Here is a 27279-nt window from a genome sequence, read left to right as displayed (position 1 = left end):
TGGGTCCATCGCATGTTGTCCCAAACCCTGGCACAGAAAATAGCCCTTCCTCGGTGCACTGTGTGTTCATGCTTCTGAATTTCTGTTGTCTCTACAATCCTTTCCTAGTTCTGGCAGTTCCCGAAGTCACCTGAAAACCCAGGACCCTGTTTCTACCAAGCTTCAGTAGGCCTCTGCCTTATCCTTATCACAACACTACAGATCTAAAAATGAGCCCCTTTTTCTGGTGGCCTCATGCTTCCTNGGAAGGGAAAAGGGGAGGTGGTCCCGATAGGTTGTCCTGTGCATGCTCACTGCATGCTCTTGGCGACGGTTGGTGGGTGGGCGCGTGATCAGCATCTTAATTGGTAGGTAGTACTCGTGATTAAGAGATGCCTACAAGGGTGGGGGCTACCTGGCTGGGCTGCAGCATCCTGTTTGGGGTTGCCTCAGCCAAGCCCTCCTGGTGCGATTTTCTTAATGGATTGCATTCACCGTCTTTAGGCCCCAACACAGGACCCTGTTTCTACCAAGCTTCAGTAGGCCTCTGCCTTATCCTTATCACAACACTACAGATCTAAAAATGAGCCCCTTTTTCTGGTGGCCTCATGCTTCCTCGTGGTCCTTGACTCAAACACAGAGCTCCAGTTAGGTGCCTTGGGTCCAAATCCCGTGATACTTTGTACTCTGTGTCCTTCAGCAACAATCTAGCCAGTGAGGAGCCTCCACTTCCTCATCTGCAAAAGGGAGATTATAATAGTGGCAGGAATGGCATGAAAAGAAAATGAGACAGTGCAGTCTGTGGAATGCCCGGCACCCAGGAAGGAATCAGGGCACCCTGGTGGCTGTGTTGTTACTGAGGGCTGTGGAAGTGTCCGGGTCCCCCTCACTTGCCCTTCTCCTCCAGCAAGCCTTTCTCAGCCAGCCCCAGCCCTGCCTCCTCTGTGGGCTGATCACCGTGAACAGCCTTTCCCTTTGCCAGGAGGCGCTGGGCAGAGGCTGAGTTGCACCTCTCACAGCGGTCTATTTCTCCCCACCGCTATGGATTGCGAACACCAGTGGCCTGCGTCCAGAACCAGAGCCATGAAACAAACACACCTACAGGCTGCAAACTCTGTGTTATGATTCTTACATACGTGCATCTTATTTGTTCATTAAACAGGAGGCAGCCGTCATTGAAACGCAAAACTAAACCAAAAAAATTGCCTCTGTTTATTTACTCAACTGTTTCCTCTTCCTTCCTCTGTCACTTCCTGTGGTTTTCCTCTTGGGCTTGTCCCTCCAGCCTCTTATTTTCCACTTGCTATTTACTAAACTTGGCTTCATGTCAGCCTCAATTTCAGTTCCAGGCAGCAAACATTTTGCTGCCTCTCAAGCACAGAACTGGGGAGAACACTACGCAGAGAACAGATCTAATTTATGGTTATGAAGTGAACTACCAAAATATTATGAAGGTAGAATCATCTCTTGAGGTAAAATTCTGTAATTTTCATGTCATTTCCCAAAGGTGCAAAGATCTCACAGGTAAAGCAGACGGAGCTGCATTTTCTGAATGTCGGTGGGCATTTTCCTCCAAGGCTATGGCAAACACCAGCTGTTCCTACCCTGCCCCTTCCACGGGTGAAAGGATGCAATGACGCTGCCTCCTGACGCTCTCGCCTACCTGGCTGCAAACAGCGTGCCATCTGATGGGCGCTGCGTGGGCCAGGGTGGCGTGCCTCCCCCTGGCCTTCCCCCAAGAGCTGCACAAACATTCCACTGCAGCACTTTTACTCCTTCCGAATTTTCCCCTTCGATTGTTATTTTGCAAGCAAATGCTTGGTGCATCTTTGTGATTGATAGGAATGTTGTAAGCCAGCGTGGTTTCTGAATGCTGTCTGGGGGGAGGGGAGAAAAGGTGACTGAAACCGTGGGCCAAGGAGGAGTCATAACAGATTGGGGAGTTGGGGCAGGGCTCCAAAGTCTAACAAAGATTTTTAAAAAGAATAAAAAGCCCAAACCGATGTAGTTTTCCTAACTGCCCTTAGAAATTTTAAAAGCACAAAACAAATGCATTCTTTTTCCACTCAGCCATCTCCATCACTTAGAGGCCAGAGCTCAGTATCCAAACTGAGGGTGAGATGAAGCTTTAATCCCTCCACCCACGTTGACTGGCACCCCCTGCAGCCATCCTCCCTCCCACAAGCTCTAGGATCCCTGGGGATGGAGACACTGGGTCTGGGTGGGTCAAGGAGAGCAAAGAAGTTTTTCCTGCTTCTTCAAGGCTGTGTTCCTTCATGCTGAGGGAGGGGCAGCAAAACCAGAGGCCCACAACCCCTCTCCCTGTGACCCCTGACCTTCTTGAGGCTTACCACGTGTGTGTGTGTGTGTGTGTGTGTGTGTGGATGGGGAGGGGACTCTGCCTCCCGTGCTCCCCAGGGTCTTCCTCGGCTTTCATTCATCACCAGTGCTGCCCTCAGGCCTGACCCAGCAGATGGCCTGGCCAAGGTCCACAGGCAGGGCGGCTCCACAACTGACCAGCTTCCCTTCACGCAGTGTAGACGGGGAGAGCTGTGGCTTAGAGTGAATTCCGGCAGGAAGGGGCGGGTGAAAGAGACGTTCGATGCAGCTGCTTGAGGGCCAGGAGCCTGGGTCCCAGCTCTCTGTCTCTGAACCACCACGCCCCACCCGAGGTGTGACACACACGTGCTCGGTGTGTGAGGAACAAGTGAATGGACCCAAGCTCCTCCTTCCAGACGGAGATCCTTGGAGTTCTGGGTCCCGATCGCCACACAGGGGTCTGGTGCCAGCAGCCCTGCTCCACTTTGTTCAGCCAGCGAGTCGGACCCAAGTGCCAAGGCCTCTAACTGTAGGCTCTTTGGATTTCTATGAAAAAGATTAATTAGCATCTGAACACTCATTTCTGGCACTTAATCTTCATGGAGATTTGAGGAGAACCCTTTTGTTTATCAAGGGAGACTTGAGGAGATATCAAGAAGGCTCAGAAGGCCACAGGCCATGCTTCAGATGTGAACACCTGGGCCCCTTCCGGCCCCCAGGGCACCTTCGGTGGGGCCGCCTCACTCACCTGTGAGCACTTGGGGCAGTGGTGACTGGGTGGCCACAGAGCTTGGGCCCTATGCTGCTCAGTTCCACCTGGCGTCCACCAGGGACCCTTTTCTCCCAGGTGTCAGAGGGCCAAAGCACGTGCAGTGGGTTTGAAGTCCCTTTTAAAACTGTACACCATCTGAATTAGAAAGAAATGAGGCTGTTTGAGATATTGGCTCTTCCAGTAGCAGAGGGATGGATGGGTCCAGCCTTGATCCCATTTTCTCCCACCTGGCCTCCCACCACGCAGGGTGCTGAGCCCATGGCATCTTCTGGCCTTTCCCACAGAGTTCCAGGCCCCATGGGGCCTCCGCATGGTCCTGCAGAGTTACAGGTTGGGAGATGCTGGAAGTCCAGAGAAGGCTGGCTTACCTGGCCAACCTTTAGTGAGGGTCCTGAGCAATGCTGTCTGTTAGCAGGTGACAAGATCTTGTGCCTGCCTGTGGCAGATTAGTGTCTTTGATGTTAGCTTTTCACGGAGAACAGGAAGAAGTTCCCTCTTGAGCTTGCGGCACTGTCTCAAGATGTGTGATGGGTCATGTGTGCTGTCCACTCTCTTTGACCATGAAGAAAGCCACTGCGCACCCCAGACAGCATCTCTGCTCCTGTACCTTCAGCAGTTGCCCACGCAGGCCCGGTGGCAAACCTCTCCTTCTCCCCCGTGTGTTTCAGAAAGGGAACACGGCTCTGCACATCGCCGCCCTCGCCGGCCAGGACGAGGTGGTCCGGGAGCTGGTCAACTACGGCGCCAACGTCAACGCCCAGTCGCAGGTGATGCTCCATCTGGTGCCTGCACTGGAGGGCCCTGCCCTTCCTCCTCACCCGCGCATCTGTCACACCCGGGGCACGTTGGCTACTGGGCGGTACCCACACAGTGTAGCTGAGTCTGGAGTTATCGGTGATGTGTCTCCAAGCAATGAAGAAGCCATCTTTATTATTTTTTCACACTTCTGCACATTCTAAGCATGATGTGGTTGGTTGTGTGGGCCTCGTCCCTGTTCAGTAAACCAGCCAAATAATTTATTTGGTTTTGGCTCAACTAGGGAGAGAAGCTGTGTATGGTTGCTTGGACATGGGGAGTGAAAACAGAGTGGAAGTGGGTGGGTGAGGCTGATCGATGTCAGGGAGGGGCAGGAACAGACTTCCGTGGAGTGTCGCCCCCACCTGGTGGCATTTTGTACTAATCCCGCTGCACCATTTTAAAGGGCAATGTGTTTTTGTACCTGGAGGTGTGGGTGGGGTATTGGCCTGTGGGCTGGGTGAAAACAGGATGGGGAGAGAGCCTCACACCCTGGAGTTGAAAGGATTGTGCACTGGTTTTAGCATCGCTCACTACTGAGGTGAATTGCAATACCCTTTTCTCTTGGTTTACAGAAAGGTTTCACACCCCTGTACATGGCAGCACAAGAGAATCACTTAGAAGTGGTTAAGTTTTTACTGGAGAATGGAGCTAATCAGAATGTAGCCACAGAAGTAAGTACCTTGGGAAATGGCCTCCACGCCGGAGGTCTCCAGGGGCAGGACGTGGTTGTGAGGGCACATGTTCTTGGGACTTGGCCTGAGGCACATCCTGTGTTAGGATTCCTGTAAAGTGGCATTGAGGGCTCTTGGCCTTCAGGTCACTGCCCTCATCCTGGCTGCTGTTGGCTCTGCAAGGCAGTCACAGACAGAGTCATGGGTCTTGAGAAATGCACAGACACATAGCCGGGAAATAACATCAGAGTCTAACATGTCACTCGCATTGTAACCGACACTGACGGCTGGACTGGGGGCAAGGAGGGGGTGGTTTTGTGTGGTTGACAAGTCTACGTTGGATCTTAGTGACAAAGGCTCTTGCCATGAGCCCACTCTGTACCTCAGACAAGTCACTTGCCTCCTGAGTTTTATCATTGCTGAAGTGATAAAGTTGAACTTCAAGCTAAGGCTTCTCTTGAGCTTCAACATTATAAGACAATGATTACATGATTCTACCATTCTGCTTAGCCAGTTCATGGGGTCCCGGTATAGAACCGAGGGAATTCATAGCAGTAGCTCACAATCAAATTCTCAGGGTCTGACGTGGTTTCTAGCTTTTGGCAGGTGTACAATAATATTCACGAAATAAATAAATGAACACTTGTTTGCCATGTTTAAGGTGCTGTCCGGGCCCCAGCAGATGGGGTGAGAGGAGGGTAGGAAGAGAAACACGAGGAAGTAAAATGCTCCCCCTAGCACTCAGTCCGACTGGGAACACATTCTAAAGGACAAGTAAATAAGTGCTCAAGGAAACGTGCTGTAGGTTCTGTGAGGTGGCAGAGAAGGAGCGTGGGGACAAGAAAGACTGCGAGGAGGAGGGGCACTTAAGCGGAGCTTGAGGACAGCAGGGCCTTGAGGCGCAGAAAGCTGGAGGCCGAGGACCTGTCAGGAGTGAGAGCCCTGAGGTGTGAAGGCCAGTGTCCTGGCCTGAGGACAGCCAGGGGTCAGTTATGGTCAGGGCAAATTGATCTTTCCCCCTCCCCTCTGGCCAGGACGGCTTCACTCCTCTGGCCGTGGCCCTGCAGCAAGGCCACGAGAACGTGGTGGCCCACCTCATCAACTATGGGACGAAAGGGAAGGTGCGCCTCCCCGCCCTGCACATCGCGGCCCGCAACGATGACACCCGGACAGCTGCGGTGCTCCTGCAGAACGACCCCAACCCAGACGTGCTTTCCAAGGTGAGGGCAGCCCAACGGAGGACCAGGAGGAGTCTCTGGACCACAGAGGCCTACGGGTCACACAGGCACCATCAGTTCCCAGTAACTTCCCCGAGACCTGGCCCAGACTGGAGACGGGGCTGTCGTGCACATGCAGCGCCAGCCCCACCCTGCCTGCAGGTCCCCACTGGGATGTGTAAGGGCTCCACCTTGAATCCCTGGTGGACGCCGAGAAAAATGTGCCTGGCATGGAGCAGGGAAGCATTGTTGCTCCAGGCCAGCCAGCAGAGTGCCCAGGAGGGCAGGACCCGTCTCTGGCTAGAGCGAAACCTTGGAGTCCCAGTAGGTGGTGTTCCAGAATTTTATCCTGCCCTCCTCTCCTGGCCGCCCTCTGGTGGAGGGTCATCCCAGAGGCCTGGATAGCTAGCGCTCTGAGCTTGCAGTCTAATGTTCTGAGTCGCTGATGATCCACACTCTCTAAGTTTAGGTTGCTCATTTGTTGTCTTACAGTGGGAATGGACTTGCACTGGCTTATTCTCAGAGTACCCCCCCCCCCGCCCCACCGCCCCGCCCCGCCATGGTCACTGGGTTTGGTCTGGAAGGTGCTGACCTGGTTACATATGGCCTGAGGTTATGGAATATAGAAATGAATATACACCCACCAAGGAGCCAGACATCTGCCTCTGACTGAACAGCTGAGTCAGGGGCCCCCTGACTCACTCTTTTAGGGGGTGAATTAAGGTCCGGGGTCCCCTCCCCTGGCCAGTGTGGCTCAGTTGGTTGGGCGTCATCCCTCAAGGCAGAAGGTCACCTGTTTGTTTCCTGTTCAGGGCACATGCCTGTGTTGCAGGTTCGGTCTCCAACTGGGTTGCGTATGAGAGAAAACCAAGAGATGTTTCTTTCCCTCTCTTTCTCCCTTTCTTCCCCTCTCTCTCTAAAAAAATTATAGACCCCCCTTCCACTTTTCACTCAATAATTAAAATCTCTCATGAGTGAGCACTCAGATGAAGGGCCCTACAGAGTTGGGGGCAGGGCTCGACCGTGGTTGTCCACAGGAACCACAAAACAAAGACTATGGGTCACTCAGGGGCAGTGCCTAGCTTTTTTGGGTAGGTTTTGTATGGAGATAAGTTTTCTTCTTTTGTTGTTAGTTTTTAAAACTAAATTTATTGGGGTGACATTGGTTGATAAGATGATGTAGGTTTCGGGTGGACATTTCTATGACAGACGATCTTCATACCGCATTGTGAGCCCACCACCCAAAGTGAAGTCATCGTCTGTCACCATAGTTCTGACCTGCTTACCCTCCACTACCTCCCCACCCTCTTCCCTCTGGTCACCACCAGGCCGTCATCTGTGTCTATGAGATTGTGTCTGTTTGCTTTTCTTGTTTATTCATGTTGCTTCTGGTTTCATAGCCCAACTATGAGTGAAATCACATGGCCCTAAACTTTTTTCTGGCTGACTTATTTCGCGTAGCACAATATTCTTGATGTCCATCCACGTTGTCGCGAATGGCAGCGTTTCATCTTTCCTATGGCTGAGCAGTGTTCCACGGTACACATGCACCACATCTTTATCCGGTCGTCTGTCAAAGGACATTTTGGTTGTTTCCTTGTCTCGGCCGCTGTGAATAATGCCTCCACGAACATAGGAGTGCATGTAGCTGTGCAGACAAACGTCTCACGTAGCTTTCGAATAGACTCTCATGGTACTTTCAGCAGATGCTCTTGTCAGTCCAGATCTGCTGCATGGATAGGGTCCTCTGGACCCGCCAATGCTTTCAGAATCCCTGGGCTGATTCTGAGATGCAAATGACAGTACATGACGTGTGACAAGTTGCTCCCCTTCTGTCGCGCCCCAGACAGGATTTACCCCCCTCCACATCGCAGCTCACTACGAGAACCTCAACGTGGCCCAGCTGCTCCTCAACAGGGGAGCCAGCGTCAACTTCACGCCACAGGTAAGGCTCTCCGGGAGGCCCAGGCTCGGAGGTATGCAGAATCGGGGTGCTCCTGCCTCTCCGGTGGCAGCCTGATCCCCCTGACTGCAGAAGTGCCCGTGGGTGAGGCAGCCCTGGGCTCTATGAAGGTTTCTTGTTGGTGGGCTTCCAATCACACATCCCTCAGTCTCCATTTGCCCCTTGCAGAGGAGGGACACCTGGAGGGCTGGGGACTGGCTTTTTTTCTAGCCCAGTCTGTTGACTCTGGGAGACTTGGGCTTGGCCAGCTTACTGTGATTTACCATGATGCTATCGTGTCCTTAGAGGTTTTGACATCTTTCTTGGGTGAGAAATGTCCTAATAATAGGCTTGATGTGGCTGTTAGTGCTGCCACAGTTGCAGCGTGGGGAGCAGGGTGGGGGGAGTGCGGTTGGAGCCTTGCTGTCCTTGGGAGGGTGCCATGCCCCGACCAGCCTTGTTCTTCCCTCCAGAATGGCATCACGCCGCTGCACATCGCCTCCCGCCGGGGGAACGTGATCATGGTGCGGCTCCTGCTGGACCGCGGGGCCCAGATAGAAACAAGGACCAAGGTGGGTGCCATGAGCTCCGTGGCAAGGACAGGGGAGGGAGTTCCGCCTTCCACTCCAAGCCAGGGCGGGGAGCCTTTCGGTGACCAGCTGGGGATGGGCCTGTGGCCTCTGGGAGCAGCCCACAGTGAGAGCAGAGAGCAGCAGCAGACAGTGACGGGATGGTGGTGGAGTCGAGCTGGTCCTTAAGGAAGAAGCACCGTGCTTCTGCGGCTACAATGGTGCTGGGGGCAGTCTTCTCTCCAACGGCCTCTGATAGGCGCCTTTGGGGCTTTCTCTTTGTGACTCTGCTTTTTAAAGGATGAATTGACACCTCTCCACTGTGCAGCTCGGAATGGGCACGTGCGAATCTCAGAGATCCTGCTGGACCACGGGGCACCCATCCAAGCCAAAACCAAGGTGTGTGCTTCCTTTCCACGAACAGCGTCTTTTACGCAGGGCCCAGGTCAGGCCAACCTGGGAGCAAATTCCATTCCCGAGAAACAGTGACGCTAATACCACTAACTGAGCCATTGTGTGATTACCCCAGTGCCTGTTACATAGGAGCCCTAATTATTGTCTAGATCAGGGTCAGCAAAATTTCCTCTAAGGGCCAGACGATAAATATTTTTAGGCTTTGCAGGCCATGGTCTCTGTCTCAGTGATTCAGCTTTGCCATTGGATAGCAGGAGAGCAACCGTGGATAATATGCAAACTAGTGGCTGTGTTCCAATAGAACTTTACTTACAAACACAGGCAGCAGGCCAGATTTGACCTTCAGGCTGTCATTGCCCATAACTTTAGATCAACCCTTGTCTATTTCACTCCAACTCTGGAAGAGACAGGAGCTAAGCCCTTGGAAAAGTCTTCAGAGCCTGGGCCAGACTAGAGTAAAGCTAAAAAGAAAACAAAACAATTCTTTTCAGTGACCATTAGCAAGTAGAGCAAAAACCCGTCCTTCAGTTCTAAAATCAGGTCTTCCCGGAGCTACAGGGGTCAGACCACCCTGGTGTTGCCTCCAGGGCCTCCAGGCCCTTTGCTCTCTTCTTTGGGGTGAGTTTAAAGGACGTGAATTTAGAAAACCAAAGCAGAAACCAGGCCCATTCATGGCCACTCTGGAGGTTTTCTGGGAGAAGTTCTCTGTCATAAAATGGTAGTAGCGTTCAAACAGGAAAGCTGCTTTATCCCCTGACAAATTATCAAGCGAGCATTCTGCAGAGGCTGTCTGTACTTTGGGGCACCAGGTGGGGGGTGGGGAGGGGTTACGTCTCATCTAACCCTCCATCTGAGGCTGATCTGCTGTGTGCCTTTGGGGGTGTCTCTCGCTCTCTCTGTACCTCTATTTCCTCACCTGGAGAGCTCCACTCCTCCCTCCGAGGGCTGCTGGGATGAGTACATGAGATGACGCCTTGGAAAGCAGGTATAGAAGCACAAAGCCTCAGATAAGTGGAGGTCTAATTGCTACTACCGATTACATTGTTAGGTCAGGAAATTCTCGGCATCTTCCCACAGAGGCCCTGGGTGCAGACTGACTAGTGTCCCGAGTTAGAAATGATTTTACATTATCCAGATTCTTAGAGTGGGGCTAAAAAGGATGGTTCTCAACATTCTTTACTGGGAACTTTCTTCTTTTCCATTGGGAAACGCAGGGTGGCCTTTTTAAAATGCAGCACGTGTGGGAACTGGGTTGGTGTGCTGGGGCTGCAGTCCCGAGTCCCACCCACCGGGCGGCTTCGGCCATGGAAGGCTGCTGTCTGGCAGCTCTGGAGGCTGGAAGTCTGTGATGGGCGCCCACAGGGCTGCTTCCTTCTGGGGGCTGAGTGGGAGCATCTGTTTCTGGCGGTTTGCTGGAAATCGTTGGCGTTTCCTGGCTTGTAAAAGCATCAGTCGCCCAGCTCTCTCCCACGCCTGCACACGGCGTTTTCCCTGTGTGCCCGTGTCCAAATTTCTCTTTGGTATAAGACAGCAGTCATATTGCAACAGGCCCCACACTAATGACCTCCTCTCGACTAACTACATCCGCAGGACCCTGTTTGCAAATGAGGTCACCTTTTGAGGTCCTGGAGGTTACAACTTCACCATGTGCATTTTGAGGGATCACAGTTCAACCCATAACTTGAAACTATCAGCTGTCGTGCAGCCCGATTGTGTTTCTCTCTTGCTGAAAATCCTCCTTCGATCATCACTTTCTGAAAGCTGAAGTCCAAGTTCCTTAGCTCATAGTCTTTTCACAGTGCAGCTCCTGCCTGCCTCTCCAGCCCCGCTCCACACCCTGCTCCACGCCCCCATCACACTTGCCTCTCTTGCATGTTTAACAGCACACAGGTCCCCGAGTTCCCCTAGGACCACTTTTTCTGGTACTGCACGCACTGTTTCCTTTGCTGGGAGAGTCCTCCCCTTTTGGCTTCCTGGTGCAGTCTTTGCTCAAGGATCACCTCCTCCTGGAAGCCTTCTTTCCCTATGTTCCTCTCCTTATTCTGAATCCACCCTCCTGTGCACCTCTGTGCTTTGATCTCCTGTTCCTTGAATTTGTTGTACTGAATAGCAACAATGTATCTGTTTCTGTGTCTTTTACCTACTACTCTGCCAGCTTCCTCGGGCCAGGGATTGTCTGTTCTCTTCTGTTTCCCCAGAGCTTTACCCATACCTGGTATATGTTAATCATTTAATTAATCTTTTTTTGAATGAATAAGTCTCCTCTGTCTTTAAATCTACTGAACCACACCAGCCATGGTTGTCTTCAATTTAAAAAAATAAACTGTTATCTAAGAAACAGTGAGGATCCTTAACAAAATGTATTTTATCCTCACCCAAGGACATGCTTTTGGTTTTAGAAAAAGGGGAAGGGAGAGAAACATCAATGTGAGTGAGAAACATTGAGCAGGCGCCTCTCATACGTGCCCTTGCTGGGACCAAACCTGCAACCTAGGTATGTGCCCTGACCAGGAATCAAACCCACAGCCTTCCAGCTTAGGGGACAGCACTCCAACTAGCTGAGCCACACTGGCCAGGGCCCCTTAACAAATTTTTAAGTGGTATGTATTTGTTAGGAGCCAAGACCAGAAGGATTCCAAGTTCCAGTTTATCATCACTCATTCATCCCAACCACAGTGATTAGGACCACGATACATGCATTACATGCAAGTACAGGGCACTGTGGGCACATGAGAGACACCAGGGGTGGTCCCTGAGCTTAAGAGGTTTGTGAGTAAGGAGAGAAGACACACACACCTGAAAGGTTTCCTATGAATATAGTTCAGCAAGTATGTGAATGAGGTCCGAGTGAGTGGTCCAGAAAAGAAAAGTCTAGGGTGGTCAGGAAAATGTGGACCTGGCTGGAGCTGGCTGCGAGGCTGGGGCGAAGCGGGAAGGAAGAGGGTTGTCAGAGCCCCATGTGAGCACCAAGGCCAGCGCAAACTCAGAGCCACACCGAGCACCGTGTAGGGAAGATGCAGAGTGTGGCTGGGATCATGGCCCCGAATCGCTGTGTTCCATCCCCCAAAGCCTTGGTGCTACTTGGTTTTTCCTTCTTCACCCAGAACGGCTTGTCCCCAATTCACATGGCGGCTCAGGGAGACCACCTCGACTGTGTCCGACTTCTGCTGCAATACAACGCGGAGATAGATGACATCACCCTGGACCACCTGACCCCACTCCACGTGGCAGCCCACTGTGGCCATCACAGAGTGGCCAAGGTCCTTTTGGATAAAGGGGCCAAACCAAACTCCAGAGCCCTGGTGAGTGGGAGGCTGTTGGAGAAGATGCCAGAGGGGCAAGGCCGAGGTGGGCCAGGACCAGGGCTGCATGGCCGAGCCTCGTATGAGGGGCACCAGCAGGCACTGGCTCTACTTCCGAGACACAGGAAGGTGTCAGTGAGTGCGAAGGCTCCCGAGGCGTGGCATTGCACAGGCGGGACCAGAGCCCCTAAAGACCACTGTGGCCCCCAGCAACAGGCCGAGCTCAAGGGAGGGTTTGGGCCCAGGAGACCAGGCTCCGGAAGCAGCGCTCATGGTGTGCACCTGGGGTGGGGGTGCCACTCCAGCTGAGCCAGGCCCAGAGCTGAGGGACAGTGGGTTCCTAGAGACTGCCTGGCTCTTTTATCCGCTTTGTGGGCAAGTGAAGTGGCTTCAGCTAGGCATCCTTCCTCTGCCAAGGGGCTTCCAGTGTTCATGCTGCTTGTGTAGAAGTGAGTTCAGGCCTAAAACCAGTCCCCTCCTGTGAGGCTCAGGGACTTGGTGGGGCCAGAGCTCTGCACAGAGCCTGACCATGACCACCCTCTCCCCCTGCCCCTTCCCAGGGGAAGAGAATTCAGCAGCAAAATAGCCCCGGGACTGCAAGGGTGGCTCATTCGTTCACCCAGACAGCTCTTCCCACAGGCCAGGCACTGTGCTAGGGCAGTCAGAGCTCCCGGCCTCAGTGCTGTTGACATGTCGAGCCTGGCATTTTTCTGCCTCAGAGGCCTGGCCTCCGCCCTGTAGGATATTTAGCAGCATCCCTGGCCTCTACCTGCCGTGTGCTAATGGCACTCCTCCTTGAGTTGTGACCGTCAAAAATACCTCCAGACATTGCCAGGGGACCTGGAGCTGGGGTGGGGGGACAAAATCTTTGAGAGCCACTGCTTTGGGGGCATAAAGCACTGGAAAGAACAAGCAGACAGACAGAAACAAGCACACAAACACCCCTGCCCTTGTGGGGTCCACATTCTAGTATACCGCTTTAGAGCGGAGCTGATGGACAGAAATCCATTTCACTGAGAGTGATCGTTGGTTTCCGGGAAGAGGGAACATGATTTGCTTCACAAAAGTACTCTTTATTGTAAATTTCCCCTGGAGGAAACTTTAAACAGCAGGCTCTTTTCCCACACCCAAAAATACGATTAAATTTTTAAAGCGGGTTTAGAGACAACATGCTCAGGAGCGCGCCTGGTGCACGCAGTGAGAACCACCTGCCTCTTCAGTGGTTTGCAGTGATTGACTTTCTGGTCTGCGGGAAATCGCTGCCAGGCTTGGGCAGAGGCTGCCGTTTAATCAGCAAGGCGGTCTGGGCCTTCCGGGGGCTGGTCCATGAGCGCCTGTGTCTGTCTCCCTTGTACGGGGCTGCAGAACGGCTTCACCCCCTTACACATCGCCTGCAAGAAGAACCACATCCGTGTCATGGAGCTGCTGCTGAAGACAGGAGCCTCCATCGACGCTGTCACCGAGGTAGGAGAGACTCTGCAGATGGGTGGGTGGTCACCCCGTGGTCTTCCTCCAGCAGCCTCTTGGGGAGCAGCCCTCTGTAGCTACGTGTGGCTGCAGGGGTGTGTGGGCATGTGCCCACCCAGACTGCTCCGAGGAACAAATTCGGGGTGACTAAGACAAGGACCTATGTGTCCAGTGTCAGGACGCTTTCCAAAATCAGATACAATTTTTCGAGTTGTAAAAGTGGGCAGAATCACCCTGTGGTGATTTTCCCCCCTCTAGCCCTTCTCCTGGAAATGAACCTGTCTCATTTAACTCCGCTGTCTTGGAAAACCATTCTGGAGCAGCTAGCAATGAGAAAACCCTAACTACACCTGGGTGTCTCTCCCTTGGAGGAGCAGGAAAATCTCCCCTCTTCTCATCCCTCTCTTGTCTGTTCCAGTCTGGCCTGACCCCTCTCCACGTGGCCTCCTTCATGGGGCACCTGCCCATCGTGAAGAACCTCCTGCAGCGGGGGGCGTCGCCCAATGTCTCCAATGTGGTAAGCCCGCAGGCAGAGCAAGGGCTTGTTCTTGGCACCAAGAGCTTAGAGGCGAGCTTCAGCCGGTGGTCCCTGGATCTCTCTGTGGGTACAAGTCCAATTCTTGGAATAGCAGAGCCTTCAGACTTGGGGAGACCATCCTTATGTACTGATGCTTTTCCAGTAAGACTTGTCACATGTCTGTGAGTCTCGGGGAGTTATTTTGAACAATAATTTCAGAACTCCTGTGAGTGTTATCTGGGAATATATTTGCATTTTTAAACATTCATGAGCTCGGGGGGTTGCTTGCAAGTATACTTGGACCCCCCCCCCCACACACACACACACACACGCCCCAGGCATCAGCAGGCAAATGGCTGCAGGAGCTGCATACTGGGGCAGCCCCGCCTCTTGGACAAAAAGCAGCCAAGCTTCTCCAGGCTCACACTCTGGAGCCCTGTGTGTGTCCTTTCGGAAACCCTGCATGCATTAACACATCTATAATTTTGTTATTTTACAGAAGGTGGAGACCCCGCTACACATGGCAGCCAGGGCAGGGCACACAGAAGTTGCCAAATATTTGCTCCAGAATAAAGCCAAAGTCAATGCCAAGGCCAAGGTGCGTGCTGGAGGCAGGAGGAATCCTAGGATGCAAGCAATTCAAGCTCAGTGAGGAGGAATCCGTCCTAATTAGAGGCCTGGCTGCAGCACCGGCGGCGGCACAGAGATTCCCGGGTCCGATGCACTGAACACGCAGGCTCTGCTTTGCAGGGGTTCTGTTCCAATGAGACCAGAGACAGTTTTGCATTGGAGCTCTGTTTCTTTAGGATAGGAAAGTCCAACAGCAAGGACGGCCTGCAGTGTTTTGGGGGCTGAAAGGGTTCCGTAGTGGTTAAAGTCTTAGTATAAGAAGAAAAGCAACTTTTTAAAGAAAGGGTGGCTGGTGAATATCAGTCAGGAATGACTTGATCTGAAAACAGACGCTTCCTGCTTGTTGTAAAAAGCATTTCGTGGAATTGGATGAGTGAAGGGTAAGAGTGGCTGCTGAGTCTGCAGGCTGAACCGCCTTGGCCAAGAGCAGGCTCCCAAGAGCAGGTGACAGAGTCTCCGTCTGGAGTTAGGACTCTGATTTATGTTGGGATCACACGAGGGAGCCCCCAGCGTGGCCCCCTAACACAGAGACCTCACCGCTACAGCCCTTCTGCATCAGGCATAAACAAGAAGGGGCAGGATGGGGTGAGAAGTCCCCTTGCCCCTTCAGCGGTTTAGACTCTCTAAGGACCCAAAAGCAGTGTAAAAGGGAAAGAGAGTGTCCACTGAGGAGTGACTCTGGACATGGTCATCTCCCCTACAACTTATTGAGCACCTATCATGTACCAAACACTGTGTGGAACTTCTTATACACACCATCTGCTTGATCCGAACCATAGTCCTAAGAGTTCAATACTATTATTCCCCTTTCACAGATGGGAAGGCTGAGCCTTTGGGCAACTAAGTCGAAATAACGACTAACCTGAGGGCTTGTTGTAACAGACAGCGCGTGGGCTCCTATAACTCAGAGATGCAATTCGAATTCCATCTCTTCATCTTACCAGCCTTGAGAAAGTCACTTAACCTCTCTGGGCATCATCTTCCCCCTTTGTAAAATGGAGGCCTGGATTGGGTACCCTTAGTGTTATCCTGTTATTTTTTTCTTCACTTGGGTTCCAGGATGACCAGACCCCACTTCACTGTGCAGCTCGCATTGGCCACACAAACATGGTGAAGCTCCTGCTGGAAAACAGCGCCAACCCCAACCTGGCCACCACCGCCGGGCACACCCCGCTGCACACCGCAGCCCGAGAGGGCCACGTGGAAACGGCCCTGGCCCTTCTGGAAAAGGAAGCCTCCCAGGCATGCATGACCAAGGTACAGCCTTTCTCCTCTTGTTCTCCAGGTGACTGGCACAGGCTGGCCCCGGCGGGGCCAGCGCGCAGGGGGTGCATTCCCACCTGCTCCTCTGTGCTGTCTCAGTTGTGCTGAAAGCAGCAGGGAGGGCCAGCACGCACAGGACTGGCCAGCATCTGTGAGCCGGATACGCCATCGTTCTGCCCCAGCAAGGCAGCGAGCTGTAGTTTCTCACTCCCCCATCCAGCCTTCGTCTATGCATTTTGGAGTCGCTATTTGCTCAGCACCAGCTCTAGACAAATCAGACAGGTTCTGAGATACAAGGAGGCATAAGACTCAACCCCTGCCCTCAATGAGCTGGTGACTGAATCAAAACAAAAGATGATGTTGCCCTTGTGAGGAGGTGCAGGTGGCGGGTGGGAGGGGAAGCCTGCTGACAGCTGAGGCCATGGCCTCTGGAGGGATTGGAGATGCTGTGCCCTGGTGTGTGACTGGTGCCTCGCTGCCCATGGAGGTGGGACAGGGACACCTCCTTTGCCATAGGCCCTGGCCCCAGGGCAGACAGCTGAGGCTCCCCAGGGTTCTGACAGACTGTGTTTCTTCTCAGAAAGGATTTACCCCTCTCCACGTGGCAGCCAAGTATGGAAAGGCTCGGGTGGCGGAGGTACTACTGGAACTGGACGCACATCCAAATGCCGCTGGGAAGGTGAGCTTGAACTTCCCTCCCTCTCTCGGGTCAGAAGCCAGAACAAAAGATAAACTCTACTGCTTGTGAAGAGCATCTCTTGCCTAAGCACACTTTGTCCACCTTTTGAACGGGCAGCTATCTAGAGAGAACGACCTTTGAGAAGACTGGTCTTTCTGACAAAGGCCTTGACCTCCTAGAAAGGCCTGGTGGCCAACTCTGAACCCGTGTGCTGATAGCACTGCCCCATCGGGCCCAGCAAGGTCAAGGAGGTGGCCCTGGGTCCAGCTGGTGTGCTCTCAGTGACTTCTGTCAAGACTGGGCCTGGGGTGGTTTTTAGCCAGATTTTACCTCTATAAAAGAAGTGATGTGAATTCCAGAATGGTGTGGCCTGTGGCTGAAGAAATCACTCAGGAGAAAGTCACTGAGTGAAAGCTGTTCTCTTTGTCGGCAGAATGGCTTGACTCCCCTGCACGTGGCCGTCCACCACAACCACCTGGACATCGTCAAGCTGCTGCTTCCCCGGGGTGGCTCCCCGCACAGTCCTGCTTGGGTAAGCCCGCCCCGTTCCGCCCAGCAGGAGAGCAGACCCCACCTGGCCTCCCTCCCCTACCCCGCAGCAGGCTGCCCGCCTCTCCTGGGGGGGGCTGTTCCAGAAGCAGCCAAAGGGCTTTGGTGTTTTGCTTTTATTTTTCACCTCAGAAGTCTCCCTCACTTTCGCAAATGTTACCTGCAGTATAATCACCACTGTTTGAGGACCAGGAGTGGGGTGGGAAGTGGGTAACACTTCTTAGCAACAGGTTACCTCGCAGAGGTGCATTCTTTTCACGCAACGTGTTCCCCAAAGCTGCGAGTGTCCGCTGAGTTTTGCACATGGGCTGTCCAAGGTCAGCAGGTACAGGAATCTCCATGCACAGTCAGGCTTGTTCTCTGATTCCAGCACAGTGGCTGATTCCCACACGTTGGGAAAAATAGTCAGGGCTGGGGGCAAACTTGCTGGAACCTGGAAGCAACGGCCCCCCCCCAATCCATATTTCTTATGAGTGCAGACTGTTGGATCGTGGTGTTTTTCAACCAGGCATATCCTGTATGTCACATGGTAGACGAGTGTCCAGGGCGCTGGCTCCACGCAGCACTGAACTGCGCTGCTCAGAGCAGCAGATTCATTGCCTCTCAAGGGAACCCCGGTGAAGGGAGCTGCCGGGCTTGCGTATTATGTAAGACTAGACTGGCCGCGGGTGGGGGTGGGGCAATACAAGCTGGACAGAGGACCATTTATTTGGGGGTTAGGCTGCCCCCTGTGGGACCAAAGGTGTGAAGTGTTTGTCTGGGAGGAGAGGGTCGCTGTGGGGCTGGTGGCCATCCGCAGGAGGAGGGGCGAGGAGGGGGAGCAGGGCTTGGATACGAAGAGCACAGGCGACCCAGGCGTGCAGCAGCCAGCCCTGTGGCAGGGCAGCCCAGACTCAGAGGCATACTTTCTGGGAGTGCAAACCCCGGTGCTCGGCCAGGCAGGAATCCACCTGAGTGCTGTCTCGAGCCATGAGGGTAGGCTGGTCTGGGGGGGTTCCAGCTGACACCTGCCGACTTCCTGGGGACACAGCCGAGTAAGGAAAAACCGTGTGGGCCTTCTCAGGTTGGAGGCTCCTCCTCGGTGTACAGCCTCCTGCAGATGGTGCCTCCCAGATGCCCCCGTCTCCTGGGCTCCTGTCCCCGATGCTGTCGTAGCAAAGCCCACGTCCCTGTGTAGACAGAGCCCGCGGCCCTGCTAAGAAGTGACTTACTCCTGCATCTAAAAATAAAGAGCTGGACTCCCCTCCTCGCACCCCTCCTCGCACAGAAGAAATCAGAGCCAGGTTCCTGGTATTTAAAGAGAGATTTATCCAAGCACACATGCTGTACAGATGGGGTTTGTTTCCACGGCAAAAATAGTTTACCGAGTCGTCTGGCAATTTTGTAGAATTTCACATGCAAATCTCTCCGCACCCAAACCAAACCCTCCCCTTTCCGATTTTGATGCTAATGTTGTTTTCACATTCAGGCAGGTCTCTCCCCAGCATGCCCGCCTTTGGATGAGCTCGCTTCCTCGGGGAAAGCAGAGCCTTTTACTGGCACCAGGCCCTCCCTAACCCCCCCTGACTCTCCTGCCGCCTCGCTCCTTGTCCTTGTCACCCCTGGGTCCTGGCTTGGGGGGAGCTCAGAGAGGCGGTCCCTGTCCGGAGATGGACAGTTGTAGCCCAGCTTTCCCCAGGGCCACCTGGCAGCCCGAGCGGCCTGCAGGCCCAGCCTGCCCTTCCGCAGGGGTGAGTGCTGTTCCTGCCAGTGAGTCTTTCCTTCTCAGAATGGAGGCTCCTCTGAGTTTTAGAGGATCGTGGGCCTCCTTGGACCTTCTGAGTCAGAATCTGCACTTTAACAGTGTGGACATCCCCAACTGCCCACGAAGCCTGGGTCTTCAACTTCACTTCCTTGAATATACTTGGCATTGCCCGAGGTGCTCCTTTGAACGTGAAGGGAAGTCCTGATAAGCGTTGCCTGTGCTCAGGGAATGGGAGCTATGGGCCAGGCTGCAGAGAGGGCTTCAGGGGCCTCGCCCCAAGTCATCCGCTGGCTGTGCCTAGTAGACACTGTGATGCTCAGAGAACAGGACCTCCCCTTAGGGGTGGCTCTCAACCTCAGGCTGATCTGCTGGACCGCACCCCTTTTCCGTGCTCTCTTTTGATGTAGTACAAAATTCATTTTGTTTAATTAACTTTGTTATAATCCAAATGGGGATCTTGTTATGTGAAAACAATCTGCAAAGAAGAATTTACTGTTTTCTCATAACATAATCAAATTAAAAAAAAGAGAGAAACACTCAAAATGGATTATCTTACATAATTGTTTAAATGGAAAGATTTTTTTCATTCAGTTTAATTCTTTGGGTAAATTACACCTTTTCATTTCTCCATACAATCCACTTTGTAGCTGGGTCTCTCCCTGTGCCCCAGCGGTACAAAATGGGTTTTGCCGTTCTGGTCGGCCCCTTTCCTCTTTTGCCTGTTTCTGATCAGTGATCCTGACAGAATCAGAAATGTGGGTTTCTAGTTTCCCCAGGGAGACCATGGCTGGAGGGAGGCTCAGTTCTCTGGGACAGCTCACAGAATGCTGCCCAGGATGGGAGGACCACATGCCTTTTGCTGTCCGCTCGGGGGCTGGGTGGGCATATGCTTCGAAGGTCAACGGGTCCTGCTCAGAGGTCCCGGGGCCTGGCACCCCCGTTAGCCCCGAGTGCTTTGGGATCTGATACTCAGAGGATGGCTCTCAGACCGTCAGCATCCGCATTACCTGGGAGCTTGTTAGAAGCGCAGAATCTTGGGTCTTCCCAGACCTTCTGAGTTGGCATCTGCATTTAACCAAGACCCCCAAGTGACTCTAGACACGTGGAAGTTTGAGGACAGCTCCCACTGAAGGAGCTGGGATCTGGAGTCAGAAAGGGCAGGCTTGGGGCCCCTGCTACCCCATTTACTATGTGACACCGGATAAGGCACTCGGCCAGCCTCTCGAAGAATTGGCCTGTGTATCTACAGAGTGGGGAAATAATAAAAACGCCCACCTTAGGTGATGTGAGCACTTTCGAGCGGTGATGGCCTCTGTCGCTGTCACCCGTCTGCGTGGGATAAGGAGCCCACACCAGAATGTAAACCCGTGCGCTGCTCTCTGCACTGAGAATGCCCTACTGCCAAAAGTAAAAGAAACAAGAAAAGCCAGACGAATAAGCAGAGCACAGTGACATATCTGATTGACTTCGGGGGCTGGCAGTATCTTCTGACCCATACACCAAGTTTCATTACGTTTATGTCTTAAGTTTGGAAAGCACCTTCACATACTATTGCATTTGATCTATTCAACACCTTTAAGAACAAGGTAGGTGTTATTATCTACCTTTAATACCTTAAAGATACAGAAGAAAGTCTGGAAGTTGCTGAATAGCTTGTCCCCATTGCACAGCTAATTAGGGTGGAACAGGACTGGCTCCGCGTCCCCAAGTCCCTTGCCAGGCGCATGTCCTCTTGCCCCACCTGCCTGAGGTCGGCAAGGCCAGGCGAGCCCTTGGTCCATGGCACAGGGAGAGAAGTGCTCTGCCCCTTTTCCTCTGTGAAATGTTGGGGGTTGGTTCTTAAAGCAGGAAGGAAGAAGTGGGAGCTTTATGTTTTCTTACACACCTACTGTCCTAGGGGTTCCATATGCGGCCTAGTTGCATCTTTCCATCTGTTGGTGAGAACGCTGCCTGCACAGCAGTTCATCAGAGAGGGGTACAGAAAACAGGCAGTGAGAGAATGTGTAGGGCATTTGTGGGCTTGTGGGGGCCTCTCCAGATCACAAATACATGGCTGGTTTGTTGGTTTCCTAAAGTGGCCCTTCTGGGTGACACCAGCTGTGCTCAGTGGGTGTCCAGCAGGCCAAAGGGGAGGCCTGGCCCTCCCTCGGAGGACCACAGTTAAGGCATGTGCTCATGTTGTCAACGCAACCTTCCTGGAACCATTCTTCCATTTCAGAATGGCTACACCCCCTTGCACATCGCTGCCAAGCAGAACCAGATGGAGGTGGCCCGCAGTCTGCTGCAGTATGGGGCGTCCGCGAATGCAGAGTCGGTGCAAGGGGTGACGCCCCTTCACCTGGCTGCCCAGGAGGGCCATGCAGAGATGGTGGCTCTGCTCCTCTCCAGACAAGCCAATGGCAACCTGGGGAACAAGGTAAGCATGGCACCTTTGGACCAGCCCGTGGGCTCAGTACGGCTTCGTGTTAGCTGGCCACAAGTCATGTCTGAATACCGAGAGCCTGCCGTATGCCCAGGTTCTGAATTGGGCGAGTGTGTCTGTGTGTGCAGTTCTCACAACAGCCCTTTGGAGATTTTATCTTCGTTTTATAATTTGAAAAATTAGTCCTGTTGTTTATTCCTGAGGTTGTACGACCCCGAGCCTATTAGATGCCAATGCCTTTGCAGAGTCTTTCTAAACAGGTTGGTCCAAGAGTCTATAAAATGGTCAATATCAAAATCCACAGGACACTTTCCCCAAGTTAGGCCAGTGTTCCATTCAGGAAGATATTAAGTAATTTGGTGCTAAATATTCTTTCTCAGTGGGGAAGATATTCCCCACTGAGAAAATGCCAACCTATACATTAAACAGGAAGTTCTCGATCCAGGAACTGTTAACACGTGAGTCTGAAGCCTTCCGGATGCACACACACGTTTTGGCAGGACGGGCATGTGAGTGTTCTTCTGGGTGAAGTCTTCATAGTTTCCACCAGCCTCTCAAAGACATTCACCACCCAGGAAAGACTGAGAATCTCTTCTCAATAAAAATAGTGTTATCGCAATATAATTCACATACTACACAGTCCACCCTTTTGCATTGGACTGTTCAGTGGGTTTTGGTGTCTTTGTGGAAATGGACAGCTGTCCCCACTATCTGATTTCAAAACATTTGCATCACCCAAGAGGAAACCTCACACCCATTAGCTGCCACTTGCCATGTCCACCAAAGCCCCCAGTCTCTGGCCACCACTAATCTGCTTTCCGTCCCCATGAATTTGCCTCTTCTGGACGTTTCATAAAAGTGGACTCATTCAACACGATGAGCCACTTCTTTAGATGATATGTGAGCACAATACAATTTCAGGAGGGAAGCACGTTAAGGATTACTTAAGATTTCTTAAAAAGGTGCAGCTCCCTCAGCTCTTCATGCAGGTGGGGACAGGTGACCCCCCGGGAGGGAAGTGTCACAGCAGGACCATCCTGCTCGGTGGGGTTCTTGGTTTCTTCTACACGCCGTTTGCACTGGAGACGCCCTCACTCACCCACATACCGCCTTTAGGAGGCAGATTACTGTGTTATCCCACGGATCAGGCAAGGTGCCCAGAGGCTCAGGACTGACCTAGGGCACTCTCTTGGGCCAGCCTGCGGGAGACGGCCTGCCTGCTCAGGCTTCAGCTGCAGAGAGGCACTGCTCATGGGCCTCTCGCCAGAAGAGAAGACAGAGGAGGGCAGGGGGAGTCCCTGGAGAAAGGACAGGCCCTGCCCGCTGCCTCTGATTGCAGAGGCATTGCGGCTTCTCTTGCCCACACTTCGCGGAGCAGGTTGAGGTCCATGGCGGGCACAGAGGAGAGAGGACTCCTCTGACGCTTTGTGGGAGTGTGTGCAAATGGAGCAAGCTCTCCGGGGCCTTACTCTCCTCACGAGAAGGCTGTGAGGAGAACACCAAGAACACGGTGCTTTTTTGGCCCCAGCAAGATCCTCCATCCTTCTCACAGGGCAGTGCTGGCTGTGCTCTAATCGCTCGCCACATCTGAATGGCACGTCGGGCCTTTCATCGCGTTGTCATCTGTTTTCTCAAATAATCTGTACTTTGCCCTTGAAATAGATCAGTGATAATTCCTATTTTCTAGATAAGGAAATCAAACCTCTGAAGCTCATCTGGAATCTTGGAAGGGGGGAATGTCACAATGGGAAAGAACATAAAGTGTATCTGGTTCAGAGGTCAGCAAACTAGGACCTATTGGCCAAATCTGGCCCACTGTTTGTTTGTGTATATAAAGTTTTATTAGAGCACGGCCACAAGCCATTTGTTTCGGTGTCAGCCATAGCTGCTTTCTCACTATTACTGGCACAGTTGGGTAGTTTCCAGAGACACGAGCCTTAAAAAATATTGACGATCTGGCCCTGAACTGAAAATATTGCTGACCTCTGGTTCGGTCCAACTGCCTCATGTTGTAGATAAGGATGTGTGGGCTCAGAGCTGGAAGAACCTTGCTCAAGGTTGGCACCCCAACTAGGGGCTGAACCCACAACCCAGGCACGTACCCCAACCAGGAATTGAGGCGGCAACCTTTCTGTTTGCGTGATGATGCCCAACCAACTGAGCCACATGGCGGGGTCAGGGCCCTTTCCTTGTGGCCTGGAGTTCTTTACTGGCTACCAGATGATGGACTTCTTTCTCTTTCCAGAGTGGACTCACGCCCCTCCACCTGGTAGCACAAGAAGGCCATGTTCCGGTAGCAGACGTGCTGATCAAACACGGCGTCACCGTGGACGCCACCACTCGGGTAAGCCTTCTCCGCCACTCCGCAAGTGCCCACAGCCCTGCCCAATGCCCACCTCCCTCGTGATTCAGAAGTGACTCCTGTTCAGAGTTAGGAAACTCCAGGGACCCAGCAACACACTCTCCTCTGCACCTTCCTAGGGGTGGCAGTGAAGACACCAATCCTCACTTTGCAGTTGGGGATTTTGAAGTTTGCTAGACCTCTGAGCCTGTAGAATGAGAAGACAAAAGGAATGTTTAATCATGATGCCAAGACCTGTCTTACATGAGCAGGGTGTCAAAACATCAGGCTTCCCAGGGTTTGCTAGAAAATTCAGCCCCTTTTATTTCAGCGTTCAGTTAAATTCAGGTTAACTTTCTATGATCTTCTCTGTGTGCAAGGAGCTCTGTGAGGCAGCTGAGGCTCCGGTGCACCGCCCAGGCAGTGCATCTTCGAGGATTTGCAGTTTAGTGTGGAGGTGACTGTCAGGAGCTGGAAGGGACAACCTAACTGATGTCCCAGTGAGAGAGGCATGGAGAGCCCTGGAAGCACAAAGGGAGGAGGCTGGTTCCGTCTGGTAGAGAAGGAGGCTTCCTGGAAGAAGTGGCATCTTGTTCCTTCTCACCACAAGGCAACTGTATTAAAAGAAGGAACACGTGACTTGCCCCCAGCTCCAACTCCCTCCGAAGTTTCGCAGGGAGACCGGCCAACAACATGATGTTGAAATCTCCCTGAGAAAAAAATCTAGAAATGGTATTTTATTCCCAACTGCTTACAGCATCAACAGGAACCTACTTGAAAACCAAGACGGTTCTAGATCTCTGAGGCTCCCTTTATGGGCCTAGGTTAGTCTTTGGGGTCCTTCCCTGAGAGATCTTCTACTGAGGGTTAGAATGTGGGGCCCCAAAGGCTTATTATTACTGGGGGTCCAACCTGCAGGGAGTGTGTCGAGACGGTGTCTGAAGGTGAGCTCCAGCCCCCCAGGGGCTCTTACGGCCAAGGGGCTGAGGGCCTTGGCTTGTCGGCCTCTGGGGGGGAGCTCGAAAATATTCAGTAGAACAGATTCCTTGAAAATTAGCTCCTTTGCAGCCAAAACACAAATCAATAAAATAAATACTCAAAGCCCACTCCTCTGAAACAATGATCCATTCTTATAAAATCTATTGCACTACTCTCAGTGACCCAGACCACCTTTTGCAGGTGGAATGGGATTCCACCTCTAATGGGAGCATGATCTGCTCCCATCCAGGTTGGTCGTGACCTCCATGCCACCAGCTGTCCTCGTCAGAGCCCCCTTCCCGGCAAAGGGCCTGAGGGCTGCTCCCCGCTCGGAAGGACCTGTCTTGGCCTCTGTAACATGGGTCTCCTGGGTTTCCTCCCGCCTCTCGGCCTGTCCCTCACAGCCCTCTTTTCTGATCTCCCTCTCAGTGTTGCCTGGGTAGATGGGCCCCCCTTTTACTCTCTACACTGACCCTAAATGACCTTGCTCATCTCCAAGACTTTACGCACTCCGTAGGCATCTGCTTACCTAGAGCTCTTCACGTGTTCACATCGGTTTTCCAGTCACCTGCTCTATAGCTCACCTGGATATTTCCTGGGCATCTCCAACTCCACTCGTCCGACCCTGAGCCCCATTCCTTCCCAGGCCAATGGTATCTGACTGGCCACGGCAGCACAGCATACACCTTATAGCAGCTGACAGCCTTCCAAAGGGTCTCCCCATCCACTCTCTCAACCAGCTGTTGTAAGGAGTTTATAACGCACAGCTCACAGTGGCTCTTAGTGTGTCCAGAAGCCCTGCTGGTCCCCCATTCTCATCTCTTGCTTTTCAGATGGGTTATACTCCCCTCCATGTGGCCAGTCATTATGGAAATATCAAGCTGGTGAAGTTTCTGCTACAGCACCAGGCAGATGTCAATGCCAAGACTAAGGTATGGGGTCACCCGAGACTCCTGTACTGACACTTCCTAAGTGCCAAGTTAGGATGCAGCCAGAGTAGCTCTGGGCACAGTTTGGGCTCTGCCACACTTTTAGGCTTTGACCCAAAGGAGGAAATGGGGAAAATGCATTTTTCGTGCTGCACATAGAAGACGGATAGACTCGGTAGTATGTGGGCTCTGAGAGCTGGCTAATCCTGCCAAACTGTCTACCGCACTTTACAGCTAGGATACAGCCCCTTGCACCAGGCGGCCCAGCAGGGACACACGGACATCGTGACGCTGCTTCTCAAGAATGGTGCTTCCCCAAACGAGGTCAGCTCGGTGAGTACCCGCCCCGCTCCTGATTCCAGAGAGCCGCTCTCATGGGCGGCCCTGTGAGATGCTGCAGAACCACAGGGGCTCAGCTGCCCTTCCTGCACGTCTGGGGCCTGCACGGGCTGCAGGACCATAACATCGTGCTGTCTGGGTGCCCAGGGGACCTGCGGTTAGTTTCTCTGATGGGCCGAAGGTTATCCTTTCGAGCACTGCTTACCCTCCCCTTTTCATTTTTGTTTAATTAGGGTTGTTGAGGTCCTTTCTAATACAGGTGGAGCTGCTTTCAGTGTGGTGCAAGGAACAAAACCAAGTGTCTTGGCTGGTTAGTTTGTGACGTTTCAGGGCCTCAGGGTTGTCCTTAGCAACGTCAGTGATGCCTGCTGGGTACGAACTTCCTCCTCTGACAACCCACAGGTTTTACTGGGTTGTCTCCATGGCTGCTTCCAGCTCGGAAAGTGTGTGCACCATGGATTACTGATATGGTTGCAGAAATTATAACCACGGATGGGGCCGACTCTGTGTGAGGCCAGGACACACTCTGGAACTAGAGAACTTAAAAGGAAAATAAAGCCTCAATATCAATTTACTCTCACTTTGCTCTTTCTCTGAAAATTAAAGTAGAAACCATATCCCTCCCGTTTCTGGTAAGGTGTGATTTCTGATGGATCTGGAAGGAGTTCACCAAAGTCTGTAGGTTTCCTTAGCCATGGTCGTGCTCACTTACAGTCACCGAAGACCTGGTGTTGAGAGCGACGAGCAACAGTGTCGCCCTGCGCCCTCACGTCCCCAAAATTGCATATGGTGTCTTCCTGATGCATTTCTTCCCAGTCGGTTCCCTCCTGGAAGTTTTTGGATTGTCCCGGCAAGACTTCCCTGCCCTCGTTTCAAGGTTCTCACCGTTAGCACTGCAGATTGAAAGTGCCCTGCCCTCCCCTCTCCCATACACTGGCTAACGTCTGGCCCCTGTCCGAGCTCACAGAGGTGCAGGGGTCTTGCTCGTGGCTCCAAGGTGCAGCCTGTCCTCCTAAAACCCTGAATGACATATAGAATATGAGCTTGGTCTCTGGAAATGGGGCAGCCTTTCCTCCCAGGCTCCATTCCCTCATCTGATCGCACCCTCTCTCTGCCACTTTTCCCAGAATGGAACCACACCTCTGGCAATAGCCAAGCGCCTGGGCTACATTTCTGTAACAGACGTGCTCAAGGTGGTCACAGATGAACCCAGTGTCGTGGTATGTCTGCTTCCTCCTTGCACCCTCACCCCAAACACACACTGCCTGCGGACAGGGCACCTCCATGGGTTACTCTAAGAAGTAGAGCTCTCTCTGTGGAACCCTGGAACTGTGGGCCCACCTGGCAGAACCAAGCCAAAAGGCTGGAGGGGTGGGGCAGGGCAGTTTGTCTCCCCCATTCGATGGAGTTGTACTGCCACCTAGTGGACGGAGGAATT

The 27279-nt window shown here is 52.8% G+C and overlaps 1 protein-coding gene across 9 annotated transcripts in view; it reads left to right on the top strand.

Moving 5' to 3' along the window:
• Window positions 1-27279, top strand: part of ANK1 (ankyrin 1) — a 196100-nt gene that overhangs the window by 125518 nt on the left and 43303 nt on the right. For all 9 annotated transcript variants that reach the window (XM_037055452.1, XM_037055450.1, XM_037055451.1 and 6 more), the window contains exons 4-21: window positions 3739-3837; window positions 4441-4539; window positions 5574-5759; window positions 7603-7701; window positions 8172-8270; window positions 8568-8666; window positions 11786-11983; window positions 13349-13447; window positions 13869-13967; window positions 14467-14565; window positions 15657-15854; window positions 16441-16539; window positions 16973-17071; window positions 21051-21248; window positions 23500-23598; window positions 25407-25505; window positions 25737-25835; window positions 26969-27061. In XM_037055452.1, coding sequence (XP_036911347.1) covers window positions 3739-3837; window positions 4441-4539; window positions 5574-5759; window positions 7603-7701; window positions 8172-8270; window positions 8568-8666; window positions 11786-11983; window positions 13349-13447; window positions 13869-13967; window positions 14467-14565; window positions 15657-15854; window positions 16441-16539; window positions 16973-17071; window positions 21051-21248; window positions 23500-23598; window positions 25407-25505; window positions 25737-25835; window positions 26969-27061 — 2160 coding nt within the window. The remainder of the gene's footprint in view (window positions 1-3738; window positions 3838-4440; window positions 4540-5573; window positions 5760-7602; window positions 7702-8171; window positions 8271-8567; window positions 8667-11785; window positions 11984-13348; window positions 13448-13868; window positions 13968-14466; window positions 14566-15656; window positions 15855-16440; window positions 16540-16972; window positions 17072-21050; window positions 21249-23499; window positions 23599-25406; window positions 25506-25736; window positions 25836-26968; window positions 27062-27279) is intronic.

Source organism: Sturnira hondurensis, unplaced genomic scaffold (assembly GCF_014824575.4).
Source record: "Sturnira hondurensis isolate 20B ecotype Veracruz unplaced genomic scaffold, ASM1482457v3 Scaffold0008640, whole genome shotgun sequence".
In the NCBI taxonomy this organism is placed as follows: domain Eukaryota; kingdom Metazoa; phylum Chordata; class Mammalia; order Chiroptera; family Phyllostomidae; genus Sturnira; species Sturnira hondurensis.
This window is presented reverse-complemented; position numbering and strand designations above follow the sequence as displayed.